This window comes from Calypte anna, chromosome 1, assembly GCF_003957555.1.
Source record: "Calypte anna isolate BGI_N300 chromosome 1, bCalAnn1_v1.p, whole genome shotgun sequence".
Classification (NCBI taxonomy): domain Eukaryota; kingdom Metazoa; phylum Chordata; class Aves; order Apodiformes; family Trochilidae; genus Calypte; species Calypte anna.
Window position 1 is genome coordinate 15,001,560 of NC_044244.1, and position 16,476 is coordinate 15,018,035.

The following is a 16,476-nucleotide window of genomic DNA, read 5'->3' on the forward strand; positions in this document are numbered from 1 at the left end:
GAAAAATAAATGGTGGGTAGTATGACTACCTGTGCTAAAGATATGACCACAAGATTTATATGTAGCACTTGGGGAATTAGAAAAGCAGGCAATCCTTTCGTAGTATAGCTGTGAAGGTAGCCTGCTTTCCCTCGACTGTGCCCTGTTTCTACTGTATTGGTCCTAAACATGGGAGGAGTCTCCACATCTGGAATTAGTGAGCTCTAGCATACAGTTCCTCTTAACATTTACTCCAGCTCTTCTTGCTCTCCAACTAGAAGTCCCATCTTTTTCAGTGATAAGGAAACACGGATTCTGCACATTGGCTCTCATTTCGATAGTTGTCCTTCATTTAAAATAAGCACCAGCATAATTGCACATCTACACACTTACAGGTTACCTTGACAAAACCACAGGAGTAAACTTCAATGTCTCTGTCCCATAAAGCTGCAGGAAAGTTGTAATCACCACTGGGTTATTGATATAAATGAATCATTACTTTCTGCCAGGTGTGTCTTATTGTCTTATTTGCATTCAAGAAAGTCTCATGCAGTCCTTGTTGGTTCCCTAAACTTTTGTGACCACTTTCCAGTCTTCCTAGTGCAGCACATGCCTAACACATCCCTCAGCATTTTATCTGTCTTTCTTGAGGACTGATTCACTGATTGACATTTGTAGAGCTTAGAATGAACCTTAATCCACTGTACTTCTTTATCTTTGTCCATTGTTACTGGAATTTTTTTTCTCTCCTGTTTGCTTTTACTGAAATTTGATTGTGTGTTTGTGTTACACCAAACTGTAAAGTTTGGTGGTGGTTTTGTGAAAGGGGTGTGTTCCTCCAGTAGTATGCACAGTTCCTCTGTAATTCTACATGCCGTTCTGGTAGACTAACCCTGATCACTTTCTTAGTGGTCACAGTGGCAGTCCAGTTCTGTATTCTCTCTCCCTTTCTATTGCTTATTCAAGTCAACCTCTGTCTCTTTTCTTCAACATCAGGATTGTCAGAACTAAAATGTAGGCAGCCAAAGATGCACTGATGTTAAATGTTGTTTGTTCTCCATAATTCAAGATTTGCATCTTGCTGCCTTCTTACTAATGCTAAAGGCAGTATAGGACATAATAGTTTAAAGGTTTATCTTGCCTTCCTAAGCTCCTTGGTTTTGCATATGTCTGGTGTATTTCTGATGTTTTATCTGGGGTTTCTTTAAAAGTCTTTTCCTGTGTGGTGTTTTTCCTTCTGTATTCTAAAAATGTCCTTGGCTACAAAACAAAACTGCATCAGCTATGAAGATGTATTTCCTCTCTTTGGCTCTATTGAGTAACCCAAACATCTGATGTGATTTGCCTCAAATAGTCCAAGGGTATTCGTGGTGGATGAATCCAAGTAAGAATATTTTAGTTTTAAGAGATATAAATAATCAAGTGATAAAATAAGTCGTTTTGCATTATAAGCTCATGAAGATTATAGCACGATTCAAATATTATTTTAAGCACTGAGGCAGGTAGTGGTCACTGTCATTAAAATCTGGTTCTTTCCTAAGACAGTTCTTGATTACCTAGATAATTTAATTTTGCAAAATTGTGTTCACTTTCAGATACCCTATATTACATGTGAAATTACTTGCATATATAGTATGTATGTATATGGTTCTTCTGTGTTAAGCTACTTTTTTACATGTTAGCATGTATTCTGTAGAGAAGAAACCCAAGTGAAGTGCTGTGCAAATACACCTATGTGAGATCTGTTGACTCAGTTAAGTTGGTTCAGATGTCTCTAATGGTGTGTTGTATTTTGCACATCCTGTTTTCTTGTCAGCTCATACTGCTCTGTCTTTATCAGATCACTTTAGTTGGGTCAGCTGGAATTAAGCTGTACTCTGACTGGACATGCCAACATTGTACCAGCAGTTGTCTTTGCCCTTTGGCATTTTGCTGATAGTACATCACCACAGTGACTTGTTCCTTCAGTACTTTGCCATCAGTTCATGTCATGCTATATAGATATCTATGCCTTTGCACACTGCTTCTATCTGTTATACTTTCTGTTACCAAGTTCACAGTGCTCTTTCTAAATAGGTTTATTTGCAAAGTTCGCCACTTATCTGACAGTTGAAAAAAAGGTCTGTGGTAGATAGCATTAACACGAAACGTTACAACATACTTCAGTTATGCATAGTTTTGATATGTTTGGTTTAACAAATTGCCTGCTACTCTGTGTCTTCTTTTTTGAAATCAATCAAGTAAAGACTATTAAGTCAATATTCTGTTGACAATTAAAAAGTGAGGCCTTGTATCTGAGAGAACTGTCAAGCTACCCCTCAGCCAGGGCAAAGCTTTTCCTGTTTCATCTTGCTCATATAGAAATGCTTCCACTTCTCTTTCCTTATTGAAGCAAGTCCTGCCATCTCTTCTAGAACAGGAAAGTTCTTTTCTTGCTGTCTATAGGTCAACTGAAGCTTTGCCTGCTAGGATTACTGGGTGACCCCTCTGTTTCTGTTCGAGGCTCACTCATAGCTGTAAAGTTTGAAGGTTTTTAATTAGGTCTCTATGTTGTCTGGTCACAAGTAATGACTGTATCTCTTGGTTGCACACTGTGAACAAGCTTTACCTACACTAATAGTATGGAGTGGATAATGGATTTATGGATTAACTGCTACTCCCTCTCAAGACATGCAAGGTGCCTTTCTTACTGGCCAGACAGTCTCAGCTAATTAAAGCACAGCTTAGAAGTCTTTTCTGTTATTAGGCAAAGTGTTGTAGCAATCCCAGACTGAAGCCTTTAGTCATCTCACTACACTGGGTTTAAAATGTATTTACATAAATTCAAAAGTGGTTTTTAAAGGCTGCAGCTGAACTGAAGTTTGTGAAGGATTTTGCCATGTTCTGGGGTTATGGTTCCTCAATTCCTTCAGACTGGGGGCCTGTCTGTAGCAAGTTGTGGCTATGGGAGATACCAAGAAGACTAAACAAGGGTGAGGAATTGGGTTGTTTTGATAATACTCAACTTTTATACTATATAGAGAATAGTGCATTTCCTAGTGGGAAGTTGTCTGAAGCACAGAAGCCAGTACCACACTTCAAACAAATCGAGACCCTTGTTGACAAGTCTGCATCAACAGGGAAGTCCAAGCTTGATTAAATAGAGCGATTTCAGTATAGTCTCTTATCTACTGGTGGTTTTCTCAGTTGAAGCAGAATCTACTATTACTGGTTCTGGATGGATGAATGGATGGATGGATGGATGGATGGATGGATGGATGGATGGAGAGACTTCATTTTCCAGGCTGATGGAGATGGCTCTCTTAAAGTTAACAGTGTGTTAACTTTACTTGGTGTAAGCCAAGTCCCATTTATTTGTGATCCATAAAAGAACTTGAACTTTCAGAGGATTAAGATCCATTTAGTAACTCATTGCATTCCCACCAAAGCACAGATACACAGAGGTAATGCTAAAGTGCTGCTATCTGCATGGCTGATTGAATACAATGGTACCTACACAACTAAAAGGTGAAATTGTTCTTGTAATCAAACAGCATCCCTCCTGTTTTGAATATGGCTTCCGTACTAAGCACATAAATGTTATTTTGGCTCCTGCACAAAAATGAGTGCCACTAATACGCAGAACTTCCTCTATTTACATTCTTTTGAGATGTTTTCCTCAATGTTACAGAAGAGCTAAGTTTTTCTCTGTGAGGATGCCCAATTGCAGGAATATTTCTACTAGTATGTCTGGCAATCAACAGCTCTGTGATTCATAACATATTTTGGACATCATGTTCTTGCTACCATGATTTTGCAATGCTTCTACCCTCCACTTACTTCTTTCAATGGGATTTGGAATATCAAAAATACTCATTCATCACTGACAGTTACACATTGCCTGTACAACTTTCCCAGGTATCCATGTATGTGCCAGACTGTTTATGGAACTTCAATTAAAAGTTGTGAAAACTAGGCTTTGAATTTTTAAAAAATATACATTGTCAGGATAAGCTTGACAAACATTTGATAAATATGAAGTTACTGAAGAGATTATAAGAACTAAGTATGTGGCTGATATTTATAGGATCCATCCAAAAGCAACTGGATGATTGTCTGAGCTGGGTTTGTTTTGCTCAGACAAACAGCTCACTTGCCTTTAAAATTTTGTTCTTATAGCAGTGCCATGGAAAGAAATTCACCTACTGGTTAACTGAGATCATTGTGTAACTTAGCAGTGGTATGGAGGAACTTGCATGCTAGGGAGTAATCTGGAGGTAGCATTTACAGGACCTAGTTTCTGCAGAGAAGTGCCATTATTGTGTCCAGTTTGAGCAGGTACCTCCAGCTTAATGTCCAGTCTTGCAATTGTCCAACAAAGGATCTTTGACAGTTGAAAAGAAGGGCAAATGTTTACCATTTCAATCAAATTTTACCTAGGAGTGTCAAAAAGCATGGTTCAAATGTCTTATGCATATCAAATTATGAGAAGCAACTTGGCTACATTAACATAGGGAAGCACTGGAAGAAGTGAACTACAAAACCTACCTGACACAGAAAGCTTGATATGAAAAGACTGAAAGGATGCTGGCTTTGTGATGGAAGGATAGCTAAAAACTCGAATAGTAACTGTATCATCTTCCCTAGGAAGAGGTCCTTTCTCCTCCTTCTTACTCCAGTTTTCAGTCAGAAGCTCTCATTACAGTGCCCTATGCTTTTAAATATCCACAAAGACACCCAGCACCACCTCCCTCTTGAGAAGAAGGTGTTAGTTCTTCCTGTACACCATAGGCTCTCTCTATTGGTTGCCTCTGTGTCCTGGGCTCCAGAACTGTGCCCTATCTCCAAGGTGAACTGGGCCTTCTGTCTTCTCCTATCTGTCCTTCTCCATGATTTGCTCACTCAGATAACTTTCTTAGGCTCTGGTCCCATGTTTGCCTGCCTGCAGGCTGAGGAACTTGCCCACCTCCAACTCAATATAGTTTCCAAGGGAAATATAAGTTTTATTCAGCATGGTTCTGCATTTCTTGGAGGCAATGCAATATTCACTAGTAACTACTCACCTTCCAAAGAGAACACTATTAGCTATTTTTGTATACAAGTGTTTAATCCTCACCCCTAACAAGTTAAAACAATAAACTGTCAACTCATGCACCAAAGGCAGAATTTTTCTATATTAATTTAGGCATCTCAAGGCTAGACATCCTTGCGTGAGCTTTATAATGAGTAAACTATACCTCTGGACGGTGATTTCACTGTTGCAGTGCACCAATGAAAGTGTTCATTGTCAATCACAAGAAGAAGAAAGATACCTGCATTTATTAAAATTCCTTTTATTAGAGGTAAGGAATAAGTTGATAATATAGAAAATCACAAAATCTCAGCATGGTTGAGGTTGGCCTCAGAGGATTCTTCCATGAACTGGCCTCTGGAGGCCATCTGGTTCAACTTCTCTGCTCAAGCAGGGTCACCTAGAGATTTACCCAGGATCACGTCCAGATGGGTTTTTAGTATCTCCAAGGACTGAGACTCCACAACTTTTCTGGGTGATTTTTTCCAGTAACTGATCACCCTAAACATTGTTTCTTGATGCTTAGATGGCACCTTCTGTGTTTCAGTTTGTTCCCATTGCCTCTGGTCCTGTCATTGGGCAGCACTGAGTATGGTCTGACTCCATCTTCTTTGTACCCTGCCTTCAGGTTTTTATATATATTGATAAGATCTTCCTGACCCTCTCTTCCCCAGGCTGATCAGTCCCAGCTGTCTCAGCCTTTACCCATAGGAGAGATGCTCCAGTTCCTTCATCATCTTTGTGGCACTTACGTTCTGTGAGATGCTAGGAACCCCTTGTTGTGCAGCATCAGATGGACCTCTTGTCACAGCATGGCACGCAGCACTGATCTCATCTGTGCTAAGGTTTATTTGCATTATGGTCTTTGGCACTCTGATAGGAATTTCTTAGAAAAAAACAATTATATTTATAATTTCTACTGTCAAGCAAAAGGATGTTAGCACAAAAACATGCTGTTTCACTTCAAGATAAAGACAAGGACACACAGGTGGTGTAATTGCCAATACCAAGAGGGAGCTGCCCGCAGGCTCCTGGGCTGTGATGAGCCAGCAAAGTTTAATCTGCAGCCAAGTGGGAAGTGCAGCACAACACAGGCCAGAAGGTCAATGTATACGTGCAGTACAGCCCAACACAGTGCAATGAAATATACCAGGGATCTGTGTCCACTCAGATTGACTGTCACGTGTATTGCTAAGCCCTCAATGCACAATAGTCTTCCAGTTCGTACCATTGCAGCTGTTTGTCCTCTGTCCCAGGACAAACATCTAAGACACGAGACCTACAGGAAGTACCAGTTCATCAAAGGACTCCACTGACGACAAATAGAGCCTGGAGTGACTAACTAAGACATTGATGAGTAACATTTAGGTTAGATGAGGCTCTTCAAATAATTTTCAGTTCTTTGTTCTTGAGTCATTATGTCATGGTCTTGTGGGAGCATGTAGCAGGTGGGCTTCTGTCTTCAGCTCAGCATGTGTACACTAGCCTAGCTTAGATGGGAGCATGTCTTTCCCAAGAGGGAAGGCTCTTCAGACTTGTTTATTTGCCTAGCATTTTACAGTAATTATACCTTATCAGTTTTAGTTTCTGCTAAAGATTACTGTAGCTCCCTTGCGGCCACTTCAGGTCCCTATAATATTTACAAAACAGCTGTAATCACGTTTCATGTATCCATGTACACAGCACATTTCTGCATGCTGTGCTGTCACTTTTGGTCCTGTTTGGTGCAGTTTCACAGAGGATTAGAGAGGAAGATCAGTGCAGTGTGTTTCACTGGCAATGCACTATTGCTCTAGTACTACTTGCCCATTCATATCTCAGTGCCTGCAAACAATGTTGCCATGGACAACTAAGCATTCTAGAAACCCAGAGCAAAAGCAACTTCTGCTCTAGAGGCTTCACTGTCTACTCTTCCTCTTCTCTCTGAGACAAGGTGTCACTTCTCTCCTGTAAAACCATGAATAATGCAGGTTCTTTCTAAAGAGGGAAGCTGCTTTGCTCATTGTGTTGCATTCCTGTGGTAAAAATCAGAAACACCTTTTAGGCTGGGGTATGCCTGGTGGGAACTGGCAAGCTAGCCTCTTGTCCAGAACAGCTCTTTGTTATTTCTTCAATTCATTGATCTTCACAGTCATCTGTGCAAAATCCTTTTATCATAAGAACTGGCAGAGCTATGAAAAGTCTGGTCCTGCAAAAATTGGGTGTTTAAGAAAAGGGGAGTATTTTGTCTTCAATTTTTCTGTCTGCTTTTGTTCCATTTCAGGAGGTGCAATAATTTCATATTACATTAGCTGATTTTGTAGAAGTTTTCTGGGTTTTGTTTTTAACTGTACATGTGTTCTTGTGTTCTTTCTTCTGTCTCTGCCTATCCCAAGATACAAATAGACTGAACTGGATAATTTTATGGATTGTTCACATTAAACTTTTATGCCATCTGACCACTTCTAGTTATAAGTTATCTTGGTCTTTCGATTATTTATTTATCTATTTATTTCCAGAGATGAGCACATATTATTTGCAAAGAAGCTACAGAGTGATTAGTGTAACTTTTTTCAGCCTCTGATGACACTCTAATTAAATGTGTTGAGAATTCAGTCTTTCATACTGTGCATTTCATTTCCTGTTAAATATGTTAATGGCTCTAAGCTGATTAGATTCCACTCTGGTAACTGATCCATGTGAAATATTTAGAGGATGTTCATGTCTAGTTCTGTATGAGCAGAGAGGAAAGTTCAGTGTAGAGTATTTTAAAGAGAGATAAATTATTTATATCTTCAGAAGAGTAGATGAAACTTTAGCTGGTCCTAAAATCCCTGAACTAGATATTGTGCAACAAACTGAGCCTGCTGCTTTTTTAATATTTTGCTAAACATTGCATCATTTATTGTTTTTAACTCTTCAGTGATACCACCTTCTGTGTGAGAGTAGCAGATGCAACACTGTTTAGAAAGAACTGAATTCATATTAATTCAATTCAAGACATTTTATTTTTTCAAAGGTGGTGTTTTCATTAGGGTTTTTTGCTGTTTATTTTATTAATGTTATTAAAGAATCTCTAGAAATCCAGATCACTTTTACTTAGTTTTTACTACTGACCTAAATCAGGAGCTTGGCTAGAGCCTGAGTTCTGCTGAGGTGACTCTAGCCAAGATATTACAGTACCTGCAAATTAGGATCTTGGCACCAGCAAGGGAATGGAAAGTTCTAAATATAGATGTATTCTCTAGTCATGCAGAGATTTGGGGCTTTTGGAAAGTTATCAGGAAAAATGTGTAATAGGTAAAGGGAGCCACCTACAGTTAATCCATAGGAATCTCTAAATGCAAGTGTGTGTCTGAACTGCCTCTTACTGAAGCTTAGATGCCAAACGGATAGCTAAAGATGAAACCTTTTTATCTATAACAAGCCCTCTTCTGCTAGCAGCCACCTAAATAGGGGTAGAACACCCTCCAATATGTTTTTACAGTGCTACTGAAGGATTAGGATAGTTAATGCATTTTATATTAAAGAGCATTGGAGGGGAAAAAGGAATAACATTAATAACATACAGTGCAAGGACTGCTACTAAAGTCTCCTCTGTTCACCTGAGGTCTCTGACTGGTGTAGTATATAATTAGGCTCTTTCCAATAACTTTTCAGACACATGATTCCTACCTCTTAGCAGCAGTTTCCTTGGTTCAGTGGGAAGATTAGAAGGTGCCCTCCCTTTGACTCCTCTTAGCCTGGATGCTGGCCTAGAAAAATGGGAATCTAATGCCCTGCAAGCTGAGAAGAACTTAGCCTGAACCCAGTTCATGGAAGAAATTTGCTTTTAGTTTGCCATACACCCCCTAATTTTCATAGAATCATAGAATCATAGAATTGGCTGGGTTGGAAGGGACCTCAGAGATCATCGAGTCCAACCCTTGAACCACCGTTGCGGTTGCTAGACCATGGCACTGAGTACCACATCCAGTCTTTTTTTAAATATCTCCAGGGACGGAGAATCCACCACTTCCCTGGGCAGCCCATTCCAATGACGGATCACTCTTTCCGTAAAGAAATTCTTTCTAATATCTAACCTAAACTTCTCTAGTGGCTCCCATGTTTTGAATTGGACTTAAAACTGTTGCTTTTATATTTTGTGCTGTACTGGAGCTCTGGGGAATTGGGCAGTAGGTCTGAGCTGTGCCCTTAGCTTTCTGAACAGGACACTCTTCAGTGCAAGCTTGTACTTTTTAAGAAGTTACCTCCATGGCTGGAGCTTGGGCTCCAGTGCCATCTTTTAAAATAGAGGTTCTTAAGTTTGGAATACATTTTGGTTTAGATGTCAAAGCAGGAACACTGCATTGCACTCTGAAACCACCCCAAACTCCGTGGAAAATCCAATCTGGAATTTATCTGAAATGGAGAATCCTAGGGGTAGTGTTGCCTTGGGTATGTTAATGAGGCACTTTGTCAGCCAGAGTCAAAAGTTTAAAAGATGGGTCATTCAAAATTTATATTGGCATTGCACATAATTTCCAGAGATAAAAGTTTTCCTATGTAACTATGCATCTGTGACAATCTGTTATTCTCAATAATAACTCCAAATGGTCCAGGACAGCAAATGACAAGTCAGGTCTCGATTGCTCAGTCACATGTGGCTTGTCATTCTGGAAACCACATTGCTCCTGGTTTCCAGAATGACAAGCCACAAATTTTCAGTCTTTCACCTTCCATGGATAAGATGTTGATCACAGCCTGTGCCAAACAGAGTGAAGTAAGCTTTAGATTCCTTGGGCACTTATATTTGACAAATCTCACTTCTGACACAAAAAATTTAATTAAGAAATATTTTGGTTGTTCTTCATTCCATGGTGCTTATAATTAGGACTCTGATTATTCAGATTGCTTTATAAACTCACGGAGTGCATATTGATCAGTTGCCATAGTGCTTTAAAAAAAAAGTTGATGGGTACAGTTTAGCTCTGTGTGCAGTTCTGAGCCCCACAATTTAAAAAAGATGTGAAGGTCATTGAATACTTCCAGAGCAGGGCAACAAAGCTGGTGAAAGGGAAGGCAGGCATGTCCAGTTAGGAGTGACTGAAGACCTTGGGCTTGCCTAGTTTGGAGAGAAGGAGGCTGAGGTGTGACCTCATTGCTGTCTATGGCTTCCTAAGGAGGGGACGTGGAGAGGGAGGTGCTGATCTCCTCCTCAGAATCCAGTGACAGGGTGTGTGGGAAAGGTTGAAAGCTGCTTCAGGGGAGATTTAGGCTGGGCATTAAGAAGCCTTTATTTACTGAGACAGTGGTCAAGCATTAGAACATACATCCTAAAGAGGTGGTCAGTGTGCCAAGCCTGTCAGTGTTAAAGACTTGTTTGGATAATGCCTTTAACAGCATGCTTTAACTTTTGATCAGTCTTGAATTGGACAGACAATTGGACTAGATGATTATTATAGGTCCCTTCCAACTGAAATGCTCTGCTCTTCTCCGTTCTGTTGCATTTCATTCCAATGTTATGGAGGTAAGAACAGGTTATTAGTTCTGTCAGGACGGTTTATTTTGGGTTGGAGATGAAAACACCTTTGAGTACACTCGTGAAGTATTTGTAAACACTTAAAGTGGATATGGCTTATTCTGATTTTGGTACAGAAATTTGTTGACATCTAAGCATCTTCCTTAACTTGCTTCCCAAGAGAGTGAAGCCATCTGCTCTTCAATGCATCAGTGAATTAGTAAATATTATTACACACAGGGTGCAGTGTTAATCTACAGTCCCTTTGAATTGGTATAATACATCTCTCCTCATTCCTAACAGCTCCAGCATGTAAGTCCTCTGATTAGAAAGACAATTAATTGGTACTCACCCCGATATATTTCATGTCATCTGCTCCTTCCACAAAGTTAATTGCAATAAAGCGACCATATAATTGGCAACATTTGCCCTTCCTTAGCATTTGATTTCTCTAACATTTTGCCAACATTGGACACAGTGATGTGTCAACAGGCTGCTGGGGAATGGTCCCCTCCACAGGCTTGCAGCATGTCATGATATAATTTTTCTTTAAAACCAGCTCTGCAAGAGGGAATTCATAAGCCTAAGAGGTAATGGCTTGTTACTGGCAGAATGAAGTTACAACTCTCCAAAGTGAAGCACTGAGTGCACCAAACAGAAATTGGTGATGCAACAAAACCATCAAACTGACTGGAAAAAAAGATCAGTTCGTATGAATTGAAAGTATCTCTTCCAATAAATGCCTTGCAGTTCCAGAAAACCAGGCAATAATAAGCTTGTTTTCATAATTTTCTGGGAATTTGATACTAAACTTTAAAAAAGGAGTACTGATCTTAAATTTTCCTCTCAAAACCAGTACAGGAAAGAAAGAAATCAATTTCAGAGCTATTACAGTTGAACACATGACCTTCACATGGCAGAAGAACTACTTTTGAAGTTTGTAAGAGATTGCTCTGAGATTGGAACCCAGACACTGAGTGAATGGAAAATCTCCACCAGGAATCAATTATGTCCAGTTAAGCTCAACTGTAACTTCACAGTAAAAGGACTGGTTTTGTTGTTTGAACTGATAAAAATTTAATGAATATACTGTTTTAACAAGGAGCTTACTTAATGCCTAGCTGTCACACACATATAACCTCAGTTACAATGATATCTGAAGTTTAACTGGTTTTAGTATGACTGTGGCACCCATGGTAGGTAAGGAGGGTTCATAGCTAAATCTGGTTTCATATGGGATAATGAGAGAGTGAGTTAGATGAACTCTCATAACTTTAACACTTTAGAAGTCAGTTAAATTTGTTTTCTGTTCTCCATGGCCTATTGAAGGAGGAGACATGCCATAGGCAACCCATCCACCCTGTAAAATAAATGAGATAAACCAACCACAGAGGTGCCCCTCTTTGTTGTCTAGAATTGGACCTCCAAATGGGAGATGTCGTGTCAAGCAAGATGGAAGTGTTCTGTCAGGCACATGAGTGGCTCCCTATGTGATAGGGGAAGCAGATTGTGCTTTCCTTCCTCCTGGGACAGACCTGGGATTATTTCCTATCAGCGAGTTAGTCAGTAATTGATGGGGTTTGCTATTCTGCTGCAGGCTGTTTTTTTCTTTCACTTTTACAAACTAGGTGGAGAGAAGAGTGCTTGGTAGTACTAATGTGTTTAGTTGGGAGGCCAGAAGGAAATTCCAGTTGTACCAGGCAGTGGTGCTGGTGTCTCAGTAAACAGCACTGGAACACACATCCTGACGTAGTGCTCTTGAGCATTGCCTTCCCAGCTGTGCTGCAGGGTAAAACCCGGAGCTGCTTGTCATTACACGATTGTACTTCACAACAGTAAGGTATTAAACTCTAGATAAATTATATAATAGGTAACTCTGTCCTCCTTGTGCTTACATGCAGCTTCACCTAATGTATCTTGCACATGACCTGATCTCAACTTTTCTGAGCCCAGGTGGAGTTGCTGTCTTCTGTCCTAGAAATGGCAGCAGTCCAGAGCAAGTGAAGCGATTTCTGTGAGTGCAAAGCCCTTTGGGATTTTAGATGGAGAGCACTATGGCAGTGTAATATATCATTACTTTATAAAGTTATATAGTTTTTAGAGTTGGGATTTTGCAGCATCCCCACTAATCTAAATGATTCACTGCTCTTGGTGCTTGAGTTCATAGAATCACAGAATTGAAAGGGACTTTAAAGATCATGTAGTTCCAACCCTTTTGTCATTCATGTAGCAGCCCAGAGCAGCACTTGTCCCATAATAAGCAGAAAGCAAAACAATGAGCAAAGAGGAGCAGCAATGCTTGTATTTGTCTTGTTGTTCTCATTTTGCTCCATCTGGGTGCCTACCCACAGTAGGGAAATGACCAAATGTTTCTGAGCAGTAATGATCCCCTGCCCTTCCCACCCTCACCCAGCCAGTGGTCAAAGTCGTTTAACTGCGGGTGGGTACAGGCAGTTCACCATGGATGTCTTCAGCACTAAAACCAGTGCAGCTGATGCCAGCTTGAATGTAACTTTCAATTCATGTTACAGTTTTAGTTTTGTAATTGTACATCTGCTGTATTATGAATTTCTTCAAATTACTCTGTGGTGCATTTTAGGGATTCTCAGAATAACGATGGGTAGCTCCACCCCTTCTGCAGAGACACCTCAGAGGGAATGGAATAAATCTGCTGAGGTATATTGTATTTATGTCAAGGAAAGCCTCTGTGTGGCTGGAACTTCCCAGCTTGAAGGTTCCTAGCTTTTTAGGGGAGAAAATTGACCCCTTGTCACTGTGCTGTGAAGCTGTTGGGAGCGTTCTCTGTGGCAAGGGCAAGCTACTTGGAAGCCTTCTCATTGCTGGCCTAATTTTAACTGCTCCTCTCTGTCATCATCCCCACGGCTTTAATAAGACAAGTATTGGTTTGTCTGATGAACTCACAGGGAGTTAGTGCAACTCTTGGCACAGAAAGCAAGAGAGAGTTTGGAGCCTGACTATTCATTGGCTCTGACCTTTCTCTCCAAACACAGAATCTCACAGATCATTCCTGGGGTGTTTCCAGCTTCCAGGGGCTATCAACAGTGTCTGTTGGACAGGATGGATAGTTGGGCTTTGCAAGAAATACTTAAAACAAGAGGAGCAAAAGAGACAGTCAAACAGACATGTCTGAAATTGTCTTTGCTATCCTAGCCTGAATGGCTTGGTACTTATTAAAGAGGTGTAAAGCTGTTTTTTGAGCTGACTTTGTTCAGAGACCAGGATGATTTTGAGGGCCTGGGCTATACCAGAGGCTAGGCACAGCTCATGACATTGTGGAGACTGTCTATACCTATTCCAGGGGCATGGCTATGACTGAGAGCTCTGGCTCTTGAAGTGGTGACAGCTTGTGCTAGTATGATAGATGGTATGACCTGGTCTAGTAATGTGGAGGTTCAGAAGCTGCTTCACCTACAGTTTAGCTTTGTGTTTACCAGAGGAAGCTGGTGCTGAGAGGTTTAAGCTGATCCAGTGTATGCTTTTTTGCAATTTAGAAGTGTTATGCAGGCTTCTAGAGCCAGCTGAGTTAGCTCAGTCCTACTTCTGCAGTCCAGAGTAGTACTGTGCAAAGGAGGCTTTTCAGTGCTTTCCTGCTCCTCATACTACTCTGTTTATATGCTGCAATCAGCTGTTACAGAAACCTTACATTTTCCCCAGGGTAATTTTAGAAACACATTCACCCACGTTGCACCCACAGACAAATCTGGTTTTAGCAACATGTTTATACTCCACTTATAGAGCCTCATCCAGCCCCAGATTACCGATTTCTCTGTACGGTTTCTCAGGCCCTACATGTCCATTGGAACGCTACGTGATCAAGTCATCTATCCAGACTCAGTGGATGACATGCATGAGAAAGGCTACCACGATCAAGATCTGGAGCGTATCCTGCATATGGTCCATCTGTACCACATAGTTCAAAGAGAAGGAGGTAAATTGGATATTTTTGTAAGGAGCTTTAAAGAAATTTATTTATCGTATGTGTTTTTTAGTGTGACTGATCTTTACTTACTGAACTGGCAAAACTGGATCCAGACCTTTTGTGGTTATGGGAATTGCACAACCACATGGTTGTTGCTCCAGATGCTAGTGGAGGGACAAGAGCTATGTGCTCTTCTCCTTCCCAGTACATCCATACTCAAGCTGAAAATCTTTGCATTCTTATAATGGCCAGTCTTTTCATGTGAGACTGATGCCCTTCCTTCATTTTCTTAGAAAATGCAACCTGGTTTAAAACCTTGTAGTGTCACTGACTATATCAACTCAAAAGCATGTGAATGAAAGGAGAGTTAGATCTGCTTTCACCTCCCTGGTCTGTGGGACCAAGAGGATAATATGCCATGGGAAGGCGCCATACCACCAGGGTGAAGAGGTTAAAAAAAACCATGTGCCACTGGTAATGTTGCCATCTACCACGTGCTGTTTAAGTTGCCATTTGTTCTCAGTTTGCCCTAAGAGTAAGATCAGTGTAAATACACTGGCATTGTAAATGTCAAGATGCTGAAGACTTTGCTTGTGGCTAAGGAACTGGAGCATTTAATGACTTTTTTCCCAAGCACAGCAATAATTTTCCACCTTTAGTTCCCACCAGCCACTAATCTCTAATTTTAATTTCCTCGTCATTATGATTTTGAAAGAGACATAGGACAAATTTGGTAACATTTACAGAGAAGAGGGGGTGATCTCAAACCCCTTTAAGGAGCTGAATTTGGGAGTGTTGGATGTACCTTGCCTCTGTCTGCTGTCAGTGCTCCTTTTTCAGAGGGTACTTAGGGTGCATTGCCTTGTAATGTGTGTGCTTGGCATCTCTCAGGATCATCCTGACAGTAGAGAGTAGTGCCTCAGCCACAGGGAATCCCTAGGCAACATCCAACCCAAAGCATTCTATGATTCTGAGATACAAATTCCCATTCCTGGATGTCAGCCTGTTGCTCTATTCAAAAGTCAGAGGGTATACTTAATTTTTGAAATATGCACGGGCACTCATTTGATGTCTTTTCTGCACATTTTCAAGTGGGGAGTAGTAATTATTTACAGCAGCTATTGCATTCTTTCAGATACTTCTCCACCTCACAATCCTGTTGATAGACTTCAGTCTTTCCATGGGATATATCTTCTTTTTGGGAATGTAATAAGGAATGTTGGCCCTCAAGTTGCAATAGAGAATTACTGTTATTCATACCTGATACTATGACACAAGGACTGAAAAAGTAGGCAAAGAGCTAAACTCAGTGACTGGAATAATTGCAGAGGAAGTCCCTACTCCCTACACTGACATTAAAACTATTCCTATTAGTATGCAGTAGTCATTTGCTTCACTAACTGAAGTGCCAAAATTGCAGCACAAGAAGCAGAAATTTTGGAATGGGGATCTGGAAAAGGAGGAGCAATTAAATTGTCAGTGGCAAGAAGCCACTGTGGAGTGTGCATTAGTTGCCTGCTGGTATTTGTAGATGCACTGAACAACACATGACCTTTAGGAGCCAAAACCATATCCCCAGCAGTCTGAATGCACATTGTTGTGGTTTATAACCCTGCAGCTGGAGCATGTAACTGATGATGGGACAATTACTTTGCTCTGTGGATGGGATGCTGTTGGCTCACGTCAGTGTTCCACATGGCCAAACTGAAAACCCAGGTTTGGATTAGTCTTGATCTACTTCATGTGCCGAAGAAAGTATTTATTGTTGACCCCATATTTGCTTTTCTGCCTGTCTGACAGCTCATGTGGGAGACACGCCATCTATAAAAAGGTCTGGAGGACACTGTTAATATTCAGTGGTGCTATATTGAAACTCCGCAGGATTGGGGCATGCTGTGCAGAAGTCAGCACAAACAAATGTTTTAAAAAGTCTCTTAGGGAATTTGCAATCTAAAATTACAGAAGTGGGCAAAGCCGGAAAACAGGAGGAGAGATTACCACATTCCAAGAAGTTTTTAGGACGATAAT

At 40.6% G+C, this 16,476-nt stretch overlaps 1 protein-coding gene across 1 annotated transcript in view; it reads left to right on the plus strand.

Annotated features, from left to right (window-relative positions):
* The window catches only part of ABCD2 (ATP binding cassette subfamily D member 2), a 47,133-nt gene that overhangs the window by 17,782 nt on the left and 12,875 nt on the right, over positions 1-16,476 (plus strand). Inside the window, exon 7 of the mRNA XM_030468941.1 lies at positions 14,312-14,457. Coding sequence (XP_030324801.1) covers positions 14,312-14,457 — 146 coding nt within the window. The remainder of the gene's footprint in view (positions 1-14,311; positions 14,458-16,476) is intronic.